The sequence below is a fragment of the Dama dama genome, chromosome 14, assembly GCF_033118175.1.
Source record: "Dama dama isolate Ldn47 chromosome 14, ASM3311817v1, whole genome shotgun sequence".
Classification (NCBI taxonomy): Eukaryota; Metazoa; Chordata; class Mammalia; order Artiodactyla; family Cervidae; genus Dama; species Dama dama.
In genome coordinates, this window is record NC_083694.1 from 5,195,183 (window position 1) to 5,215,130 (window position 19,948).

At 37.4% G+C, this 19,948-nt stretch overlaps 2 protein-coding genes across 2 annotated transcripts in view; one reads left to right on the forward strand and one right to left on the reverse strand.

Moving 5' to 3' along the window:
- The first annotated feature begins 9,966 nt into the window (after nt 1-9,966).
- Nucleotides 9,967-12,035, forward strand: LOC133068986 (cysteine and histidine-rich domain-containing protein 1-like). The gene has a single exon (XM_061160001.1). The coding sequence runs from the start codon at nt 10,062-10,064 to the stop codon at nt 11,058-11,060; it is 999 nt and encodes a 332-aa protein (XP_061015984.1). The 5' UTR covers nt 9,967-10,061; the 3' UTR covers nt 11,061-12,035.
- A 5,221-nt stretch (nt 12,036-17,256) lies between these two features.
- The window catches only part of LOC133068987 (complement factor H), a 113,561-nt gene continuing 110,869 nt past the window's right edge, over nt 17,257-19,948 (reverse strand). The window contains exons 21-22 of the mRNA XM_061160002.1: nt 18,113-18,295; nt 17,257-17,668 (exon numbers count right to left, since the gene is read on the reverse strand). Coding sequence (XP_061015985.1) covers nt 17,460-17,668; nt 18,113-18,295 — 392 coding nt within the window. The 3' untranslated portion in view covers nt 17,257-17,459. The remainder of the gene's footprint in view (nt 17,669-18,112; nt 18,296-19,948) is intronic.

Genomic DNA, 19,948 nt, shown 5'->3' on the forward strand with positions numbered 1-19,948 from the left:
CTAGTTAGTGATTGACCGACAGCAAACCTGACACCTGACCTTGTTTGAGTAACTGAACTGTGCCACTTCTTAAAGTTTTAGGAGAGAACTTCCTCCTTCTTTTTTTTTTTTTAATATTTGTTTTAATTGATTCTTGATTGCTTAACAATATTGATTTAAATCTGACATACATCAACATGAATTAACCATCGGTGCACATATATCCCCTCCTTCTTGAGTCTCCCTCCCACCTGTCACCCCTTCCCACCCCATCTGGGTTTTTACAGAGCCCTAGTTGAGTTCCCTGTCAGAGAGCAAATTCCTGTTGGTGTCTGTTTACATATGTTAGTGTTTATGCATCCGTGCTATTCTCTCCATTCATCTCACCCTCTCCCTTTTCTCCCCGACCCTTGTCCATAAAAGCATGTTCTCTATGTCTGCATCTCCACTGTTGCTCTGTGAACAGGTTCATCAGTACCATGCTTCTGCTGCTGCTGCTAAGTCGCTTCAGTCGTGTCCGACTCTGTGCGATCCCATAGACGGCAGCCCACCAGGCTCCCCTGTCCCTGGGATTCTCCAGGCGAGAACACTGGAGTGGGTTGCCATTTCCTTCTTCAATGCATGAAAGTGAAAATTGAAAGTGAAGTCACTGAGTGGTGTCTGACTCTTAGAGACCCCATGGACTGCAGCCCACCAGGCTCCTCCGTCCATGGGATTTTCCAGGCAAGAGCACTGGAGTGGGATGTGATTCGTTCTCCAACCATGCTTCTAGATTCCTTATAAGTACATTAATATATGATATATGTGTTTTCTCTTTCTGACTTACTTCACTCTGTATAATAGTCTCTAGGTTCATGCATCTCGTCAGAACTGACTCAAATGCATTCCTATTTATGACTGAGTAGTATTCCATTGTATATATGTACCACAGCTTCTTTGTCTATTAAACTGTCGATGGACATCTGGGTTGTTTGCGAGCATTGACTACTGTAAATAGTGCTACAATGAACACTGGGGTACAGGTGTCTTTTTCAGTTTTTGTTTCCTCAAGGTATATGCCCAGAAGTGGTATTGCTAGGTCATAGGTTGGTTTTATTCCCTGTTTTCTTTTAAGGAATGTCCATACTATCTTCCATAGTGGCTGTATGAATTTACTTTCCCACCAGAAGTGCAGAAGGTTCCCTGTTCTTCAGACACTCTTCAACACTTGTTGTTTGTTGATTTTTTGATTATGGCCATTTGGTCTGGAGTGAGGTGATATCTCATAGTAGTTTTGATTAGCATGTCTGTAATAATGAGTGATGTTCATGGGTTTTTTAGCCATCTGTAGGTCTTCTTTAGAGAAATGTCTGCTAGGGCTTTTGCCCACTTTCTGATGGGCTTGTTGCTTTTTCTGGTATTGAGTTGTATGAGCTGCTTGGATACTTTGGAAATTAATAGTTTATCAATTGTTTCATTTGCAATTATTTTGTTCCATCCTGAGGGTTGTCTTTCACTTTGTTTATAGTTTCCTTTGCTGTGCAAAAGCTTTTGAGTTTAATTAGGTCCCACTTATTTGTTTTGGTTTTATTTCCATTATTTTAGGAGGTGAGTTATACAGGATCTTGCTATGTTTTATGCCATACGGTATTCTGCCTATGTGTTCTTCTAAGAGTTTTACACTTCCTGGTCTTACATTTAGTTTTTAATCCATTTTGTGTTTATCTTTGTGTATGGAGTTATGAAGTGTTCTAATTTCATTCTTTTGCACATCACTGTTCAGTTCATCCAGCATCAGTTATTGGAGAGATTGTATTTTCCCCATTGTATATTCTTGCCTCCTTTCTCAGAGATAAGGTGCCATGGATGTATGGGTTTATCTCTTGGCTTTCTATCTTGCTCCATTGGTCTATACTTCTGCTTTTGTGCCAGTGCCATGCTCTCTGGATGACTATAGATTGTAGTATAGTCTGAAATCAGATAAGTTGATTCCTCCAGATCCATTCTTCTTTCTTAGAATTGCTTTGGCTATTTGGGATCTTCTGTGTCTCCATACAAATTGTGAAATTTTTTGTTCTAGTTCTGTGAAAAATGCAATCGGTAATTTGATATTGCATTCAATCTGTAGATTGGTTTGGGTAGTGCAGTCATTTTCATGATATTGATTTTCCCAACCTTGGAGCATGGACTATCCCTCCATCTTTTATGTCATCTTTCATTTCTTTCATCTGTGTCTCATAATTTTCTGTATATAGTTCTTTTTTCTCCATAGGTAAGCTTATTCCTAGGTATTTTATTCATTTTGTTGCAATGGTAAATGGGATTGACACCTTAATTTCTCTTTCTGATTTTTCTTTTTATTACATAAAAATACAAGTGATTTCTGTATATTATTTTTTTTATCCTGTGATTTTACTAAATTCACTGACAATTTCTAGCAATGTTCTGAGAGTATTTTTATGGTTTACTATGTATCAGATCAGTTCGGTTCAGTAGCTCAGTCGTGTCCAACTCTTTGCAACCCCATGAACCGCAGCACACCAGGCCTCCCTGTCCATCACCACCTCCCAGACACCACCCAAACTCATGTCCATTGAGTCAGTGATGCCATCCAACCATCTCATCCTCTATAGTCCCCTTCTCCTCCTGCCCTCAATCTTTCCCTGCATCAGGGTCTTTTCCAATGAGTCAGCTCTTTGCATCAGGTGACCAAAGTACTGCAGTTTCAGCTTTAGCATCAGTCCTTCCAATGAACACCCAGGACTGATCTCCTTTAGGAGGGACTGGTTGGATCTCCTTGCAGTCCAACAGACTCTCAAGAGTCTTCTCCAACACCACAGTTCAAAAGCCATGTGTTTCTATGTATACTATCATGTTAATGTAAATGGTGAGAGTTTTACTTCTTCCTTTCCAATTTGGATTTCTTTTATTTCTATCTCTTCTCTGATTGCTGTAGCTAGGACTTCCAAAACTATGTTGAATATTAGTGGCATGACTAGGCACCTTTTTCTTGTTCCTGATCTTAGAGGGATTGCTTTCAGTTTCTCAACATTGAGAATAATGTTTGCTGTGGGTTTGTTGAATATGCCCTTTATTATATCATGGTAGGTTCCTTCTATGCCCATTTTGAAGAGTTTTTTTTTTTTAAATCATAAATGGGGCCCGAATTTTGTCAAAAACTTTTTCTGCATATATTGAAATTATCATATGATTTTAGCTTTCAATTTGTTAACATGGTGTATCATTAATTGACTTGTGTATATCCAAGAATCTTGCATCCTTGGATAAACTCAAATTGATCATAATGCAGGATATTTGTATTGTGTTCTGAATTCTGTTTGCTATAATTTTATTGAGGATTTTTGCACCTCTGTTCATCAGTGATATTGGTCTATAATTTTCTTTATTTTTTTTTTTTTTTGTCACATCTATATCTGGTATTGGCATCACTGTGATTTTAGTCTCATAGAATGAGTTTGGAAGTGCTTTTTTCTCTGCAAATTTTAGGAAAGGTTTTACAAGGATGGGTATTAGCTTTTGTCTAAATACACTGGTGATGGAATTCACCTGTGAAGACATCTGGCCCTGGGCTTTTGTTTTTGGAGAGATTTTTGATCACAGCTTCGACTTCAGTGTTTCTAGTTGGCTTGTTCATAATATCTATTTATTCCTGGTTCAGTCTTGAATTGAAGGAGGTTGAACTTTGCTAAAAATCTGTCCACTTTCTCAAGTTTGTCTGCATTACTAGCACACAGTTGCTCATATTAGTCTCTTATGATCTTTTGTATTTCTGCATTGTCTGTTGTGACCTCTCCTTTCTCATTCCTACTTTTGCTGATTTGATTTTTCTCCCTTTTTTTTCTTGAAGAGTCTGGCTAATGGTTTGTCAATGTTGTTTGTCTTCTCAAAGAACCAACTTTTAGTTATTAATCTTTACAATCGTTTTCTTCATTTCTTTTTCACTTATTTCTGCTCTGATCTTTATGATTTACTTCCTTGTACTAATTTTGGGTTTTGTTGTTGCTGTTGTTGTTCTTTTATTAGCTGGTTTAGGTGTAGAGTTAGGTTGTCTGTTTGATGATGTTCTTGTTTCTTCAAGTAGGATTGTATTGCTATAAACTTCCCTCTTAGAGCTGCTTTGCTGCATCCCATAGGTTTTGTGTCATTGTGTTTTTGTTCTCATTTCTTTCTATGAATCTTTTGATTTCCCTTCTGATCTTTTCAGTAACCTCTTTATTATTTAGAAATGTATTGCTTATTCTCCTTGTGTTTGTGTTTTTTACAGTTCTTTCCCTGTCATTGATGTCTAGTCTCATAGCACTGTGGTCAGAGAAGATGCTTGGTATGATTTCCATTTTCTTAAATTTACTGAGGCATGATTTGTGGCCCAAGCTGTGGTCTATCATGGAGAATGAAGGTTCCATGTGTACCTGAAAAGAAAGTGTATTCTTCTGCATTTTTGGATGGAAAGTTCTGAAGATATCAACTAATCCAAGAGGGCTAATGTTTCATTTAAGACTTGTGTTTCCTTATTGATTTTCTGTTTTTGATGATCACTGGTGTAAGTGCGATGTTAAAGTCACCTGTTATTATTGTGCTATTCTCGATCTCTATTTTTATGTCTGTTAGTATTTGCCTTATGCAAGCAGGTGCTTCTATGTTAGATTCATTGATATTTACAAGTCTTATATCTTATTTTTGAATTGATCCCTTTACTATTATGTAGAGTCCTTTTTTATCTCTTGCAATATTCTTTATTTATTTATTTATTTTTAAGTATTTGGCACAGTCCTTAGGAGAAGGCGAGGGTGGGATGTTCTGAGAGAATAGCATTGAAATATTCTTTAAAGTGTATTATATATGAAATGAGAATTGCCACTCTGGCTTCTTTTGATTTCCACTTGCATGGGGTATCAGTTTCCATCCTTTTACTTTCAGTCTGTATGTGTCTCTCAGTCTGAAGTGGTCCCTTGTAGGCAGCAAATGCATGGGTCTTGTTTTGTGTCTAAGCAGCCGGTCTGTGTCCTTTGGTCGGAGCACTGAACCCAGTCGTGTGTAGGGTAGTTGCTGACATACGTGTGTCTCTCGTGGCGTCTCTCGGTGGTGGGGCTGCTGCAGCCCTCTCCGTTCTCCTGCATTCCTACCTGTGCAACTCCCTGTACTGTTTGCTGTGATGCGGCTTGGGGGTCCTAAACTCTCTCCAGTTTTGCTTTTCTGTGAAGCTTTTGATTTTTCCATCAATTTTGAATGAGATCCTTACAGGATAGGGTAGGCTTGGTTGTAGATGTTTTTTCTTTCAGTATTTTAAATATATCCTGACATTACCTTCTGACTTGCAGAGTTTCTGCTGAAAGATCTATTAATTGTATGGGCTTCCCATTGTATGTTACTTCTTTTCTCTTGGTGCTTTTAATATAGTATCTTTGTGTTTAATATCTGTTAGCTTGATTAGTATGTGTCCCCACATTTTTCTCCTTGAGTTTATCCTGTATTGGACTCTGTGCTTCTTGACTTGACTGACTATTTCCTTTCCCGTGTTGATGAAATTTTCAACTATAATCTCAAAAATTTTCTCAGTGCATTTCTATTTCTGTCTTTCTTCTGGGACCCCTATAACTCGAATGTTTGTGAGTTTAATGTAGTCGTAGATTTCTTCTCTTCATTCTTTTTTCCTTACTTTTCAACAGTTATTTCTGCCATTCTATCTTCTACTCTCTTGTTCATTCTTCTGCCTCAGTTACTCTAGTGTCAGTTCCTTCTAGAATAATTTTAATTTCAACAATTATGTTATTCATCTCTCTTTGTTTATTCTTCATTTCTTCTAGGCCCTTGGTAATTGTATTGTGTTAATTGTTTCTTGCATTTTCTCTATCCTTCTTTTGATGATTTGGAAGATCTTCACTATCATTATTCTGAATTATCTTTTAGAAAGTTTGCTTAATTCCTCTTTGTTTATTTGGTCTTTTGAGTTTCTACCTTGTTTCTTCATTTGTGCTTTATTTCTCTCTTTTCCTTTTTTTCTAACTTAGTCCATTTGAAGCCTCCTTTCCCAGACTTTGGGGTTTTATCTCTTCTTTCTTTCTTTCTTTTTTTCTTTTTTCTCTCAGAGGGAAAGGTTGCTTCAGTGGTTTGTGTTGATTTCTTGTTGGGGCAATTTGAGTCTTGTTGTAGTGGAGGAGGTGAGTTCTGTTTTTTGGTTTTTGTTTTCCTTAATGGGCACAGCTGTGTGAGGTGGCATATTCTGGAGCGTCTGTGGGAATCCTGTCTGCTGATGCTTGTTTTTCTGCTTTTGTCTTGCCTGTTGTTTGTGTAAAGCGTTCTGCAGAGTACGCCGTTGGCAGCTTGGTGATTCCAGGCTCTGTGTACAATTCTAGGCTTTCGTGGACTTTTCATTAATTAATCTGTGGGGAGGGGGTTACTTTTCTAGCAGTTTCGGATCTTGGGCTCAATGCCCCCACCTCAGTGGTTCAGAAACAATCCTTGGAAGGGGGACCAAGACTCCATAGTCATTTGTTACAGGATTAAAGGGAGTTAAATAAAACACACCAAACAAGAGGCAAAACATGACATGAAATAAAAGATGAATCCAGATATATGGCAAAGATAAGACCAGGCAGGTAATCACAAAAATAATGCGGCATATACACACATTTACATGCACACAAATATAACCAAAGTATTTCAAAGAGAATAACATAGATTGACTTGGTGAGCAAAGGAAAGCAAAAATGATATTGACCAATTAAAAACAGAACTAAATAACAATCCGGAAATCTGAGCCTGAGCAGAGTGCCAACTGGGGAATACAACAAAGAAAACATAACAATAAAACCTACAAGATGAAAAATAAATAATGACAATAAAAAAAGAGAAGTGAGAGAAAAGAGAAAAGGAAGGTGTCAAAGAAAAGGTAAAAGAATAGAAAAGCAAAGATAAATAGATGTATGTGAAAAAATCTTTATATATATATAATATATATTCCTATATATATATTTAGGAATAGCTACAGCAGGCAAAGAATGATAAGAAAAACAGTCAGACAGAACAAAAGCAAATTTTTAAAAAAATCACAAAGAAAGGAAGAAAAAAATTAAAAACTAATTTTTAGCAAGAAAAAAATGAGGAAAAATGCAGAGCACCTCAAAAGGCTAACGTAAAGATAAAAAGTATTCAAGGGGAATAAACATTGTGGTTCAAAAGAAAGAGAAAGAAAAAAGTTCTCATGGTCTTATTTCCTCTTAGATTTAGAGTCAACCCCCCGTGAATGGGGTTAATAATGTCCTGTGATGGTTAGGGACATTTGATTCCTGTGTTCTGGTTGATGGAGCTGGATCTCATCTCTCTGAAGGGCAGTGCAGCATCCAGCAGTAGATTTTGGGGTGTCTATGGGTTCAGTATGACTTTGGGCAACTCACTGCTTTGGTAGTGTTAGACACGTCTATTTCTGTACCTGTCAAAGTGGCTATCTCCACAACTCCGCGTTGCCACCAGCGCCCTAGTCGCCCCTGGAATCTCTGCTGGCGCTTCCTCTTTCAAGTCCTGCTCTGCGCTTCAGGTCAAAACTTCCTAGGCAGAGCCTGAGGATGCTTTTGTTGGCTCCCTGAGCCTGCCCTCTGGCCGGCGTTGAGGTCCACGAGTTGCTTATGGACTAAAAATTTAGCTCTCTCTGTATTTTGCCCTCTACACCCCCACTTTACCCAGCTCTCTGAGATTCCTCAGGCCTTCCTTGGTCCCGCCTGTGAAGGAGCTTCCTAATGCATGGAAACTCTGCCTCCTACACGACTCCCACCCTGTCTCGGGCACAAGCCCCCATCCTGAAATTCTCCATCTCTTCTTTTGACCTTTTATGTCTTGTCTTTTGTCCTACCTTTCCAGGGAGCTTAGCTTGCCACCTTGGAGGCCTGGGGTCTTCTGCGGTCTCCAAGAGTTTGCTTTGTAAGAGTTGTTCAATATCTTGATGAGTTTTTGATGTGTTTGTGGGGAAGCTGGCAATCTATCCTTACTCCTCCGCCATCTTTTTCTGCTTCTTTTCATGTATTGCTGTATTATATAAAATTGTGTAGAATTCTATATAAAATATCCTGTGCATTTAAGAAGTAGTATAACATTTTTTGTTAATGGCACAGTATTTAGAGACAGACAAATATGAATTTAAGTTTTGGCATAACAATGGGATAGATGTGAGGTCTTCAGTGATACACTATGAGTTGTGTGGCTTCTATTTCATCTGTGAAATATCTACAATCATATACTCAGTATATGAGCTTCCCTTTCTATGGTCTTCCCTCATAGCTCACTCAGCAAAGAATCTGCCTGCAATGTAGGAGATCCGGGTTCAGTTCCTGGGTTCGGAAGATACCCTGGAGAGGGAAATGGCATCCCTCTCTAGTATTCTTGCCTGGAGAATCCCATGGACAGTAGCTTGGCATTCTGCAGTCCATAGAGTTGCAAGAGTCAGACATGACTTAGCAATTAAACCACCACCATGTCCAGTATTAAGGACCTTTGTGAAGATTGCACATATTAATTATACAATATCTTGAAATACAGTATATGACAAACATTCAGTTGTTACTAAAACTTAGTTTTTCTTAACTTGATGTTTTCTTAGGCAATAATCTTACCTAGGTATTAGCCTAGGTATTCCTGAGGCTACAAACTTCAAGGGAAGCTAGAAACATAATCCTTACTAGGAAGTCATATCTCCAGATACAAATTGTGATTTTCTAACACTAAAATAAAGAAGAATATCGTGGAGCATAGATTAGGAAATCATGCAATTAATTGTACAATTGCTTCACTAGAAAATAAACTCTATGTTTTTAGGTTCACAGCAAATTTGAGCAGAAAATATAGAGTTCCTTAACTCCCCAACACACACACAGACACACACACACACACAGAGATTGAGATCTGTTTTAAGGTACTGGCTCATGTGATTGTGAAGACCGTTAGGTCTGAAAACTGTAGGGTAGGTGGAAACCTGGAAAATGCAGGAAGGATGAGTGTTTAAGTTTTTAATTTGAAGGCCTTGAGAAGCAGAGTTGCTTTTTCCTGGATGGAGCTCAGGGTTTTCCCTTAAAACTTTCAACAGAATGGATGAAATACACCCATGTTATTGAAATGTTGTTGCTGAACCAAACAAAGATGCCAGGATTCTTGGCCTCTGGAGGAGAAGAATTCAATTTGGGGCCAGAGACGAGGCTTGATCACTCAGAGCTTTTGTGTAATGAAGTTTTATTAAAGTATAAAGGAGGTAGAGAAAGCTTCTGACTTAGGCATCAGAAGGGGGCAGAAAGAGTACCCCTTTGCTAGTGTTAGCAATGGAATTATATACTCTCTAATTAGTTATTGCAGTGAATCAAAAGAATGTCTGGAGGTTCTTAAAACCTCACTAGACCTACTCCCATAATTTACACCTTAAAATAACAGGATTAGCCAGAAGGTTTTTTCCAGAGGCTGTCCTCTAGCAGGATACATTATTGTTATATAATCCTAAGGAATGTAGAAGGACAAAAAGGTTTTTCCTTTCTTCCTCTTTGAGAATTCAAGACCCCTCTCTCCTTGGGGACCCCTAGACTTCCTACCAACCTGCCTAGGGAATGACTCTCTCATTCTGAAATGTAATTTACTTTATTCAAATTCTGAGAGTGAATGGTAATCATATCTTTAAGATGGATTCAGAGAAACAGCCAAACTGATAATTTGACCAAGCCCCTGAGTATTATAGTCTGGCCAAGTTAACACAAAATTAACCACTATACAAAATATCCAAGGTGAAACTGGATATTTAGTTCAGGAGACTGGCAACCCAATTAGGGAAGATTCATGTAATTTCTTCTTGCTGCTTGCAGTCAAATACATAAGTTGTAAATTGAAGAATGAACCATCAGTCATAAGGGAGGCAATGGGAGATAATTTGAAATTTCTCAGCCTACCCACAGAGTGTACTCACTAAGCAAGCTGGCAGTGAGGAGAGACTATCCTTTGCTTAAGAATTTAGGCATTTCCCGGAAGCCGGCAGCCTGCGCGCCTGCAGGCTCGGGTCGCGCGCCGGAGGTTGCAGAGGAGGCGAGTGGCGGTTCCGGCGTCCGGGAAGGAGAATGGCCCTGCTGTGCTACAACCGGGGCTGCGGCCAGCGCTTCGATCCCGAGACCAACTCCGACGATGCTTGTACATACCACCCAGGCGTTCCAGTCTTTCATGATGCATTAAAGGGTTGGTCTTGCTGTAAGAGAAGAACAACTGATTTTTCTGATTTTTTAAGTATTGTAGGCTGTACGAAAGGAAGGCATAACAGTGAGAAGCCACCTGAGCCAGTCAAACCTGAAGTCAAGACTACTGAGAAGAAAGAGCTTTCTGAATTGAAACCCAAATTTCAGGAGCACATCATTCAGGCCCCTAAACCAGTAGAAGCAATAAAAAGGCCAAGCCCGGATGAACCAATGACAAATTTGGAATTAAAGATATCTGCCTCCCTAAAACAAGCACTTGATAAACTTAAACTGTCATCGGGGAATGAAGAAAATAAGAAAGAAGAAGACAGTGATGAAATTAAGATTGGAACCTCATGTAAAAATGGAGGGTGTTCAAAGACATACCAGGGTCCACAGAGTCTAGAAGAAGTCTGTGTATATCATTCTGGAGTACCTATTTTCCATGAAGGGATGAAATACTGGAGCTGTTGTAGAAGAAAAACTTCTGATTTTAATACATTCTTAGCCCAAGAAGGCTGTACAACAGGGAAACACATGTGGACTAAAAAGGATGCTGGGAAAAAGGTTGTTCCATGTAGACATGACTGGCATCAGACTGGGGGTGAAGTCACCATTTCGGTATATGCGAAAAATTCACTTCCCGAGCTTAGCCAAGTAGAAGCAAATAGCACATTGTTAAATGTACACATTGTATTTGAAGGAGAGAAGGAATTTCATCAAAATGTGAAATTATGGGGTGTGATTGATGTAAAACGAAGCTACGTGAATATGACGGCAACAAAGATTGAGATCACCATGAGAAAAGCTGAACCTATGCAGTGGGCAAGCCTTGAACTGCCTGCAGCAAAAACCCATGGAAAACAAAAGGAAGAGACAACAGAATGAGTTGGGAAGGGAAAGAAATGTCACTGGCTGTTTCAGAATTCTTCCTGCGTGAAGTGGTGACTTGCTGCTGTACTCTCGTTTTCTTGTTATTGTTGTTGAATCTGGCATTTCAGGGTCTGCAGTAGGTTCAAGCCAAAGTCGGTTTATCTTTTTGTGCCTCCCGTATCGCTTTTGAGTTACCTAAATTAATTATTCATTTCTCCTCACTAATAGAACTGTAGTTGTGTCCTGTACTTGAAGAAGCTAGAAAATAGCTCGTAACAGTTACAATATTTCTTAGCATAATACTGCATTAATCAGAGAAATGTAAAGAAACATTTGTTTTTACATCTATTTCTTTTATCCTATAATTAATCACTAAAGCAAGATGGAATGTCAGATTTTTAATTAGCTTTTTCATGAATTTGTGTTCCTATGATACTTGAAAATCTTTAAGGAAGAGATGAAGCTCTGCATTGCTTTTCCACTCAACAATAACATTTTGTAGGGGGATTAACTCACGGTAGTGTAGTACATAAGTAGTAGCAAGGAAATACAAACATTAATTAACAAATCAGAATTCATTTACAGCTAATTGGATTAAAAATTACATCAGTACCTGTATACTTGCCAAGCAGTATGATCTTAAGAGTATAGGAAACATCATAAATAAGAATAAAAAGGTATCAATTTGATTAAAATTCACCATTTTATAAGACTAAACAGTAGTGTTAAACATCTCTTTCCTAATTATTCATAAGGTCTCTGGATGGTGTTATGACTGAATTGTACCTAATTTATAGTCTGTGCCCTCTTAGAATCTTTTATTAGTTATAAAGATAAATTATATATATTATTTGGCCTCCCTGGTGGAAAACTGTCTGTAAAATTCCAGGCTAAAAGACTTTTGGAAATACATTAGGGTATCAGAAAAGTAAATATTTAAACTTTGCTTTATGACAGCTATTACATGTGAAATAAACAAAATAGCTTATTCTTTTGAAAAAAAAAAAAAGAATTTAGGCATTTCACTTGTTGTTGTTCAGTTGCTCAGTCCTGTCAGACTCTTTGTGACCCCATGGACTGTAGCATACCGGGCTTCCCTGTTCTTCACTATATCCCAGAGTTTGCTCAAACTCAAGCCCATTGAGACAGTGATATCATCCAACCATCTCATCTTCTGTTGTATCCTTCTCCTCCTGTCTTCAATCTTTCCCAGTATCAAGGTCTTTTCTAATGAGTCGATTCTTCACATCAGGTGGGCAAAACATTGTAACTTCAGCTTCAGCATCAGTACTTCCAGTGAATATTCAGAGTCGATTTCTTTTAGGACGGACTGGTTTGTTCTCCTTGCAGGCCAACGCACTCTCAAGAGTCTTCTCCAGCAAACAGTTCAAAGGCATCACTTCTTCAGCACTCAGCCTTTTTATTGTCCAGCTCTCACATCTGTGCATGCTACTGGAAAAAACATAGCTTTGACTGTACAGACCTTTGTTGGCAAAGTAATGTCTCTGCTTTTTAGTACGCTGTCTAGGTTTGCTATTTTTCTTCCAAGGAGCAAATGTCTTTTAATTTGATGTGAAATTAAATAGCTTGCTTTCAAGGAGCAAGTGTCTTTAAATGCAACTTGAAGTCCAATCTTCTCAGCCCAGATGGCGCTCAGTTCAGTCAGTTCAGTCACTCAGGCATGTCTGACTCATTGTGGACTTCATCATGCCAGGTGGCGCTAGTGGTAAAAAACCCGCAAGACAATGCAGGAGACTTAAAAGACAGGCGTTTGATCCCTGGGTTGGCAGAATCCCCTGGGGAAGGAAATCACAACCCACTCCCATATTGTTCCTTGGGAACCCATGGACAGAGGACTCTGTCAGGCTACGGTCCCTGGGGTCTCAGAGAGTCAGACATGACTGAAGTGACTTAGCAGGACACAGCACAAGCCTGAAATAGAGATGCTGTTATCCAGGGACGATCTGTGAATAAGGATAACATCTCAATAATTTTACTTCTAGTAGTGAAACATATGACTAACAGAGTTGGCTGATAAGAACAAAGGTCTATCCACCCACCAGTTGAGTGACACTTGTTTATTCCCAGGTTTGGGCTGTTCATTTCAGAAAAGGCAAAACTACAGTCACAGAAGCCAAATTAATGGTTCTTAGAGGTTAGGATTCAAAGAAGCTGATTGTCTGCAAAAGATTCTTTTGGGGTTATTGAACAGATGGTGCTAGTGGTAAAGAGCCTGCCTGCCAATGCAGGAGATGTAAGACACATTGGTTTAATCTCTGGGTGGGAAAGATCACCTGGAGGAGGTAATGCCAACCCACTCCAGTATTCTTGCCTGGAGAATCCCATGGACAGAGGAATCTGGCAGGCTACAGTCCATAGGGTCGCACAGAGTCAGACATGACTGAAGTGACTTAGCATGCACAACTGCCTATAGTTTGATTAGATGATTCTTGTGCAATTGTATTCATTTGTCAAAATTTCTTGAACTGTGTGCTAAAAAAGTGTAAGCATATTGTATGCAAAGTACCTGAGTAAAGTCAGATTTTATTTTTCATATGTCAAAACTACACTTCTTTGTTTTATTTCTTCCATTTAACTTAAAATAATTATGTAACTCTAAAAGTAATTTATTTTTAATCAAATAACTGCAATAACAAATATCAAAATTTAAAAATGAACATGGCATTTTTCTGTCAACCCTGTGTACTACACATTTTATAAAAATTTGATATCAGCCGTTTGAACATTGTATTGTGAGTTTTGTTTTTTAATTTTGTGTTTGTGAATTGCTCATTAAAAATAATTATTTTTAAGAGTGATTCTGAAACCATTTTATTTTGTTCTATATATTTTCTTAGTTACTAAAAGATCTTACACTTAAATATTCTTGATGTATTTAAAAGATTGACTTCTCATAAGGCATTAGTATAAACCGAAATGGCCTTCTTGATATTAGACTTGGGCTGTATAATTTATCATTTGCATTTGAGTGTGATGAAAAGGCCACTTCCTCCCACAGAATTGACTGTGTGTAATATCTGTTCATAATTCTTTAATTAAAAAAAAAAAGTAGAAGAAGTCTGACATATACAGACTACTATATATAAAACAGACAACAAATAAGGACCTACCGCATAACACTGGGAAACTCTACTCCATACTCTGTTATAGCCTATATGGGAAAAGAACCTTTAAAAAAAGTGTATATCTTTAACTGATTCACTTTGCAATGCATCTGAAATTACACATTATAAATCAACTATATTCCAATAAAATTTGTTTTTAAAATAAAAATAAGTCTGAGATTTGTTCAAGATTCTCATATTTACAAGTTATGATCCAAACATAGTACATACTTATCTCATTTTTAGCTTAGAAAATCATAACCTTTCACTGAGATGAAAAAATAATTTGTGTTCTTACTGTCGAGGTTATTTCCTTAGACTCACTCTTCATTATTTTTTCCATATTCGCCATCTTGTATATCTTGTATGTATTCCTTTTTCTCCTGGCGTTTCACATTGCAGACTTACAAAATATGTCTAGATTCTCCTCTCTAGTACTTATTTAAGGTGCCAGACCATTGCCTATTCTTTAGTACCACAAGTGATGATGCTTTCACTTAACTTCATACCCCAGAGGTACATATTTATAGATATATATTTTTTCACTGTGTGTTTTCCAAAAATATTAGATGTCTTAGTACAATTGAGAAAAGACTAAAGAAAATTTTAATAATTTTTTTTTGTAACTAGCTTTCTGAAATAGTGGGGGCAATTGTAAAACAATTCCACTGTTTTACCTCCCACCCCTGCACGCTAGATTCATGTGGAATACGTTAGACTTCACAGCTCTTTTTCTACTTTTTAAAAACAAAGTCTTCAAATATGCTTAGTCAAAAGCATCTCAGCTAGGAAATTAATACTCCTTACTCAGTTTAAACAGATCAATTTGGGTCAACATGACTCAAAGTTAAATCTTCTATTCCCTAGCTTAACTTCAATAACCAGGACTACAGTGAAAAAACATATAATGCTTTTCTTATCCCTATAGTAGATTTACCCAAAACCACTGCATTAAGTATGTTTGTGTATACACACACACACACTAAGGGCCAAGTAACTATAGATAAGAATGAAATTTTGCCATTTTAAACAACATGAATGGACTTGGAAGGTATTATTCTTTGTGAAATTTGTCATACAGGGAAATACAAGTACAGTATGATATCCCTTATATGTGGAACTTAAAAAATAAAGAAAATTAATGAATATAACAAAACAGAAACAGACTCATAGATACAGATAACAAGCAAGTGGTTGCCAGTGGGCAGAGGGAACCAGGGAGGGACAAGAAGACCTATTTGATTAAGAGGTATTAAGTATTATGTATAAAATAAAGAAGCTCCAAGGACATACCATACAACACAGAAAGTATGACCAATATTTTACAATAACTCTAAATGCAGCATAATCTTTAAAATTGTGGATCTCTGTGTTATACACCTGAAACTGTTGTAAATCAACTATATGTCAATTTAAAAATTATTTAAAAACAAATTATTTTAAAGATTTGCTAAAACTTTTTAGGTGAAAGTTGATTATGAACAGAGTCTGTAAATTAACACTCATCTTTACACGGAATGACAATAACTGCAGAAAAATGATAGAACTGATCTTTAAAAATCACCATTTTCTAGACAACAGCGAAATAACTGCTTGCAGCCTCAGGTCATAAATAGATTCTGCAACCATTAGTTGAAAATTTTGGAGAAATAATATCTACAAAAATATTAACATTTACAGCAAAGATAACTTGTCAACTGTTACAGTTTCATTTAAGGGTGAGAAAACCAACTGTTACTAGCAATTCAGATTTAAATCAATAAGCACCAATGGTGATGGCCATGCTTCTTAGACTAAGAAGGTCACTTGACTCGATGCAGTACAAAGTAACAAGATATCACCTTAAATATTTTAGCTTAATTAACTATAGCTCTGTTTTAATAATAAAATTTTTATGATATTTAGAAATTTAAAATGCTTATAGTTAACTGATATAAGCTTAATTAAGCTGTTTAAAATGTATGCACATAAAAACCACATTTCAGACTAGTGGTGAAGGTTTCTTAAATGCTCTGTATGAGCCATATCAGGAGAAAGTTACTAGACCTGGAGTTCATTACCAAATCGATCTCTAAAGCTTATGTTGTGTCACTTTGCATGTTTCTTTATTTTAGAAAATATTTTGTGGTTCAAAGTTGATATACATTAAAGACAGAAAAATTCAAGAATTCATGCAAGTAAAAAGAAGTTAAACACATTTTACACCTATTATCTGTGAATTCAACTCTAGCTATACTAAATATTTCCTTACTTTTCTTGGCAATATTTTTCAATAAAAAATTATTCAGTATTTAAAGCAGAGTGTCTTTATGTGTGTGTGTTTATATTTAATGTTGAAGTTTTTAATCACTTACATGCCATGTTATAGTAGTTATGCAATGTGATTCTCATTGTTCTTTATTTGAATTATTGTGTGTACTTTGATAAGCATCTTATAAAATAATATGCGATCCACCAGTCCAGCATAAAGGAAATCTGTCCTGAATGTTCACTGGGAGGACAGATGCTGAAGCTGAAACTCCAACATATTGGCCACCTGATGTGAAGAGCTGACTCATTTGAAAAGACCCTGATGCTGGGAAAATTTGAAAGAGGAAAGAGAAGGGGACGACAGAGCATGAGATGGTTGGATGGCATCACTGATTCAATGGACATGAGTCTGAGTAAGCTCCAGTAGTTGCTTATGGACAGGGAGGCCTGGCATGCTGCAGTGCATGGGATCACAGAGAGTCAGACACGACGGAGTGACTGAACTGAACTGAAGATATTATGTATTTCATCATTTTTGGTTTATTCACTTATTGATAGATGAGCAAAGGTAAGATAAACTACTGATATTTAATTACTGACAGAAGTATGACATAGTTTGCTTTTATATGTTTGTTAAGTGATATTGTCAATATTTTGAATTTTTCCATTTCTTTCCACACTCTTTTCCCCATGTATTCTAAAACAGAGTTTCAGAAAGCCTCAGAAGTATTGGAGAAAGCTTTAAGAAAGTTAGGAAACTGATGGATGGAAGGAGGCATGGATGTGATTGAATCTAATGCCTTGCTGTAAATATCTCAAGAACAGGACACATAACATTTTGATTTGCCAAGTTTAATGAGGTACTTTTAAGAAGTGATTCATTGGTTTCCCATCTCTCAATTGCATTGTCCCCATAATAATTAACACAAATCTGACTTATGATTCAAGTTGAGTTAAAACATACTTGATAAAATAAACAGAACTGAATTAATAAGGAGAAATCTGAATACATATACATATGTCAATTTTACAAATGCATTTAGCCAAAGGTTTTTCCACAGCTAGGATACACCACCTTTCCTTCCCGACAAGTTGTTCGAAATGTATGTTCTGCTGTCACTGGACGATAACCACGTTGACACGTAAATTCAATATTATCTTCTGTTTTAGAGTAAAGTTTTGTATCGTCTTTCCATTTTAACTGTATGTGATGTTGTCTCATTGTTTCTTCTGAAATTACACATGCCTCTAAAGTTAAAGAAAATAAACATGAACCTTTGAGTAATATGCAAATATTTTCTAGAGAATTTCAGGGTTTCAAGAAGTTTGGTTCAAAACTTCTTCCTCAAACCTTTGCCAAACCAATACATTGAAAATGTATAATGTAGGTATCATCATATTAACAGAATTAATGTTATAAGAATGTGATACTTTGTTTAGTGTAATCATTAAATGTTATAATGAAAGATCCATAATGTCAGTTGTCATATGAAGAGCTTTCATAAAGGAGCCATTGTTGCTCGAACATGAAATTTTCTAACTTTATTTCTATATACAGATATTAATACTTGATGGTCAAGCATGTAACAGAAAGGTTGTTATTTAATCCAGAAAAATTCTATTATAAACAGTTAAACATCATGCTGAGTATAAGCATTATCCCAGGATTCAAGAGAAGTTTAAAGCATTTACCTAAGCATTTTGGTGGTTGTGACCACTCTCCACTCCGACATATTATGTTTCTGTTTCCCCGAAGTTCATAGTAGGCCTGACACTGGTACTCAACAACCATTCCTGAAGGATATACTGATTGCAGGAGTGAAGTAATGTCTCCATTGTCGATTGGTGGAGGAGGCCCACATTTTCCTTGAGGGTCTAAAAAATAATGGCGTTTGATTATTCAAAGACCACCCCTACAGTTTTAAAGGAATAAAATAAAAATGCAGCCAAATATGTCATATCAAAACTTATGATTTCTGATGACAGAAATGATTTATAGAAGGAATTTTAATCAGTTAATCAGAAATACACATTTTAAAGACCTTATTTTACCACCATGGAAGCACCTATAGTACTTTAACAAATATGTCTGCTTTTCAGTGTCTTGATGTTCAAACATGTTTTCTTTCAGAATATATGCTGTAAAGATGGATAGTTAAGATAAAAAAAATACATTTTTATACAACATGTTGCAGTGTCTGTGAAAGGAAATTTTGGCTTCCATTTCTGGACAGGATGAGGTAAAAATATTTGTGCTTACAGTGTTTCCTAAGTATTCCTATTGCCAATTAAAGGTCCTGACCATATTATAAAAACCAACACAGGAGACTGTGAAATAAGGAGTAAGTCAATCTGCTTAGGGACATTGGGATTCTAAGAGTTACAATGATGAGAGTCCTTGGGGTTTTCATTTTGCCTTCTATGAATCCTGAATAGGTCCCTGAGACTGCAACCCAGAAATAATACAAGTTCAGAAAGATAAAAGGTCTCATGAAGCAGTTGATCTCTTCAAGAAAAGGCCCAGAAAATAGTAGCCTAGCAAGACACAAACAGTTTTCACAATACTGACTTAAGTCTAGATATACACCTTGTGTGCACCAGGACCCAGAGATGCCACAGAGACTAAGCCAGATTTCTGTCTAAGTGTCTCCTGCAGAAGTATGTGTAGCAGTGGACTGCTACAGGGGCAGGAGCTCTGGGTGCAGTAGACCTGGATATGGCATAAGCCTTCTTGGAGGAGGTGGCAATTAACTCCACCATAGAGCCGCCAGAAATTACAGAGGACTGTAGAAACAGACTCTCAGAGGGCACAAACAAAACCTTGTGCCCAACAGGACCCAGGAGAAAGCAGCAGAGATCCCACAAGAGACTGACCCAGACTTGTCCGTCAGTGTCCAAGAGTCTTCAGTAGAGGCATGGGCTGGTGGTGGCCTGCTGCAGGTTTGGGGGCACTGAGTGCAGCAGTGCATGCATAAGACCTTTTGAAGGAGGTCGCCATTATCTTCCTTATCTCCACCATGTTTGGCCACAGGTCAAAAAGAGCGAGGGAACATGGCCCCATCCATCAACAGAAAATTGGACTAAAGATTTACTGAGCATGGCCTTCCATCAGACCAAGACCCAATTTCCCCCTACGTCAGTCACTCCCAATAGGAAGCTTCCATAAGCCTCTTGTCCTTATCCATCACAGGGCAGAAAGAATGAAAACCACAGCCACAGAAAACTAAGCAATCTGATCACATTGACCACAGCCATGTATAACTCCATAAATCACTGGATATGCTGTATTGGGCGACTCAAGACAGACAGGTCATGGTGGAGAGTTCTGACAAAAAGTGGTCCACCGGAGAAGGGAATGGCATAAATCACTTCAGCACTTTTGCCTTGAGAACCCCATGAACAGTATGAAAAGGGAAAAAGATAGGACACTGAAAGATGAACTCCCCACGTCAGTAGGTGCCCAATATGCTACTGGAGATCAATGGTGAAATAATTCCTGAAAGAATGAAGAGATGGAGAAAAAGCAAA

Excerpts from the sequence above, each read along its gene's own strand:
- LOC133068986 (XM_061160001.1), top strand. The coding sequence starts at position 10,062 with ATGGCCCTGCTGTGCTACAACCGGGGCTGCGGCCAGCGCTTCGATCCC.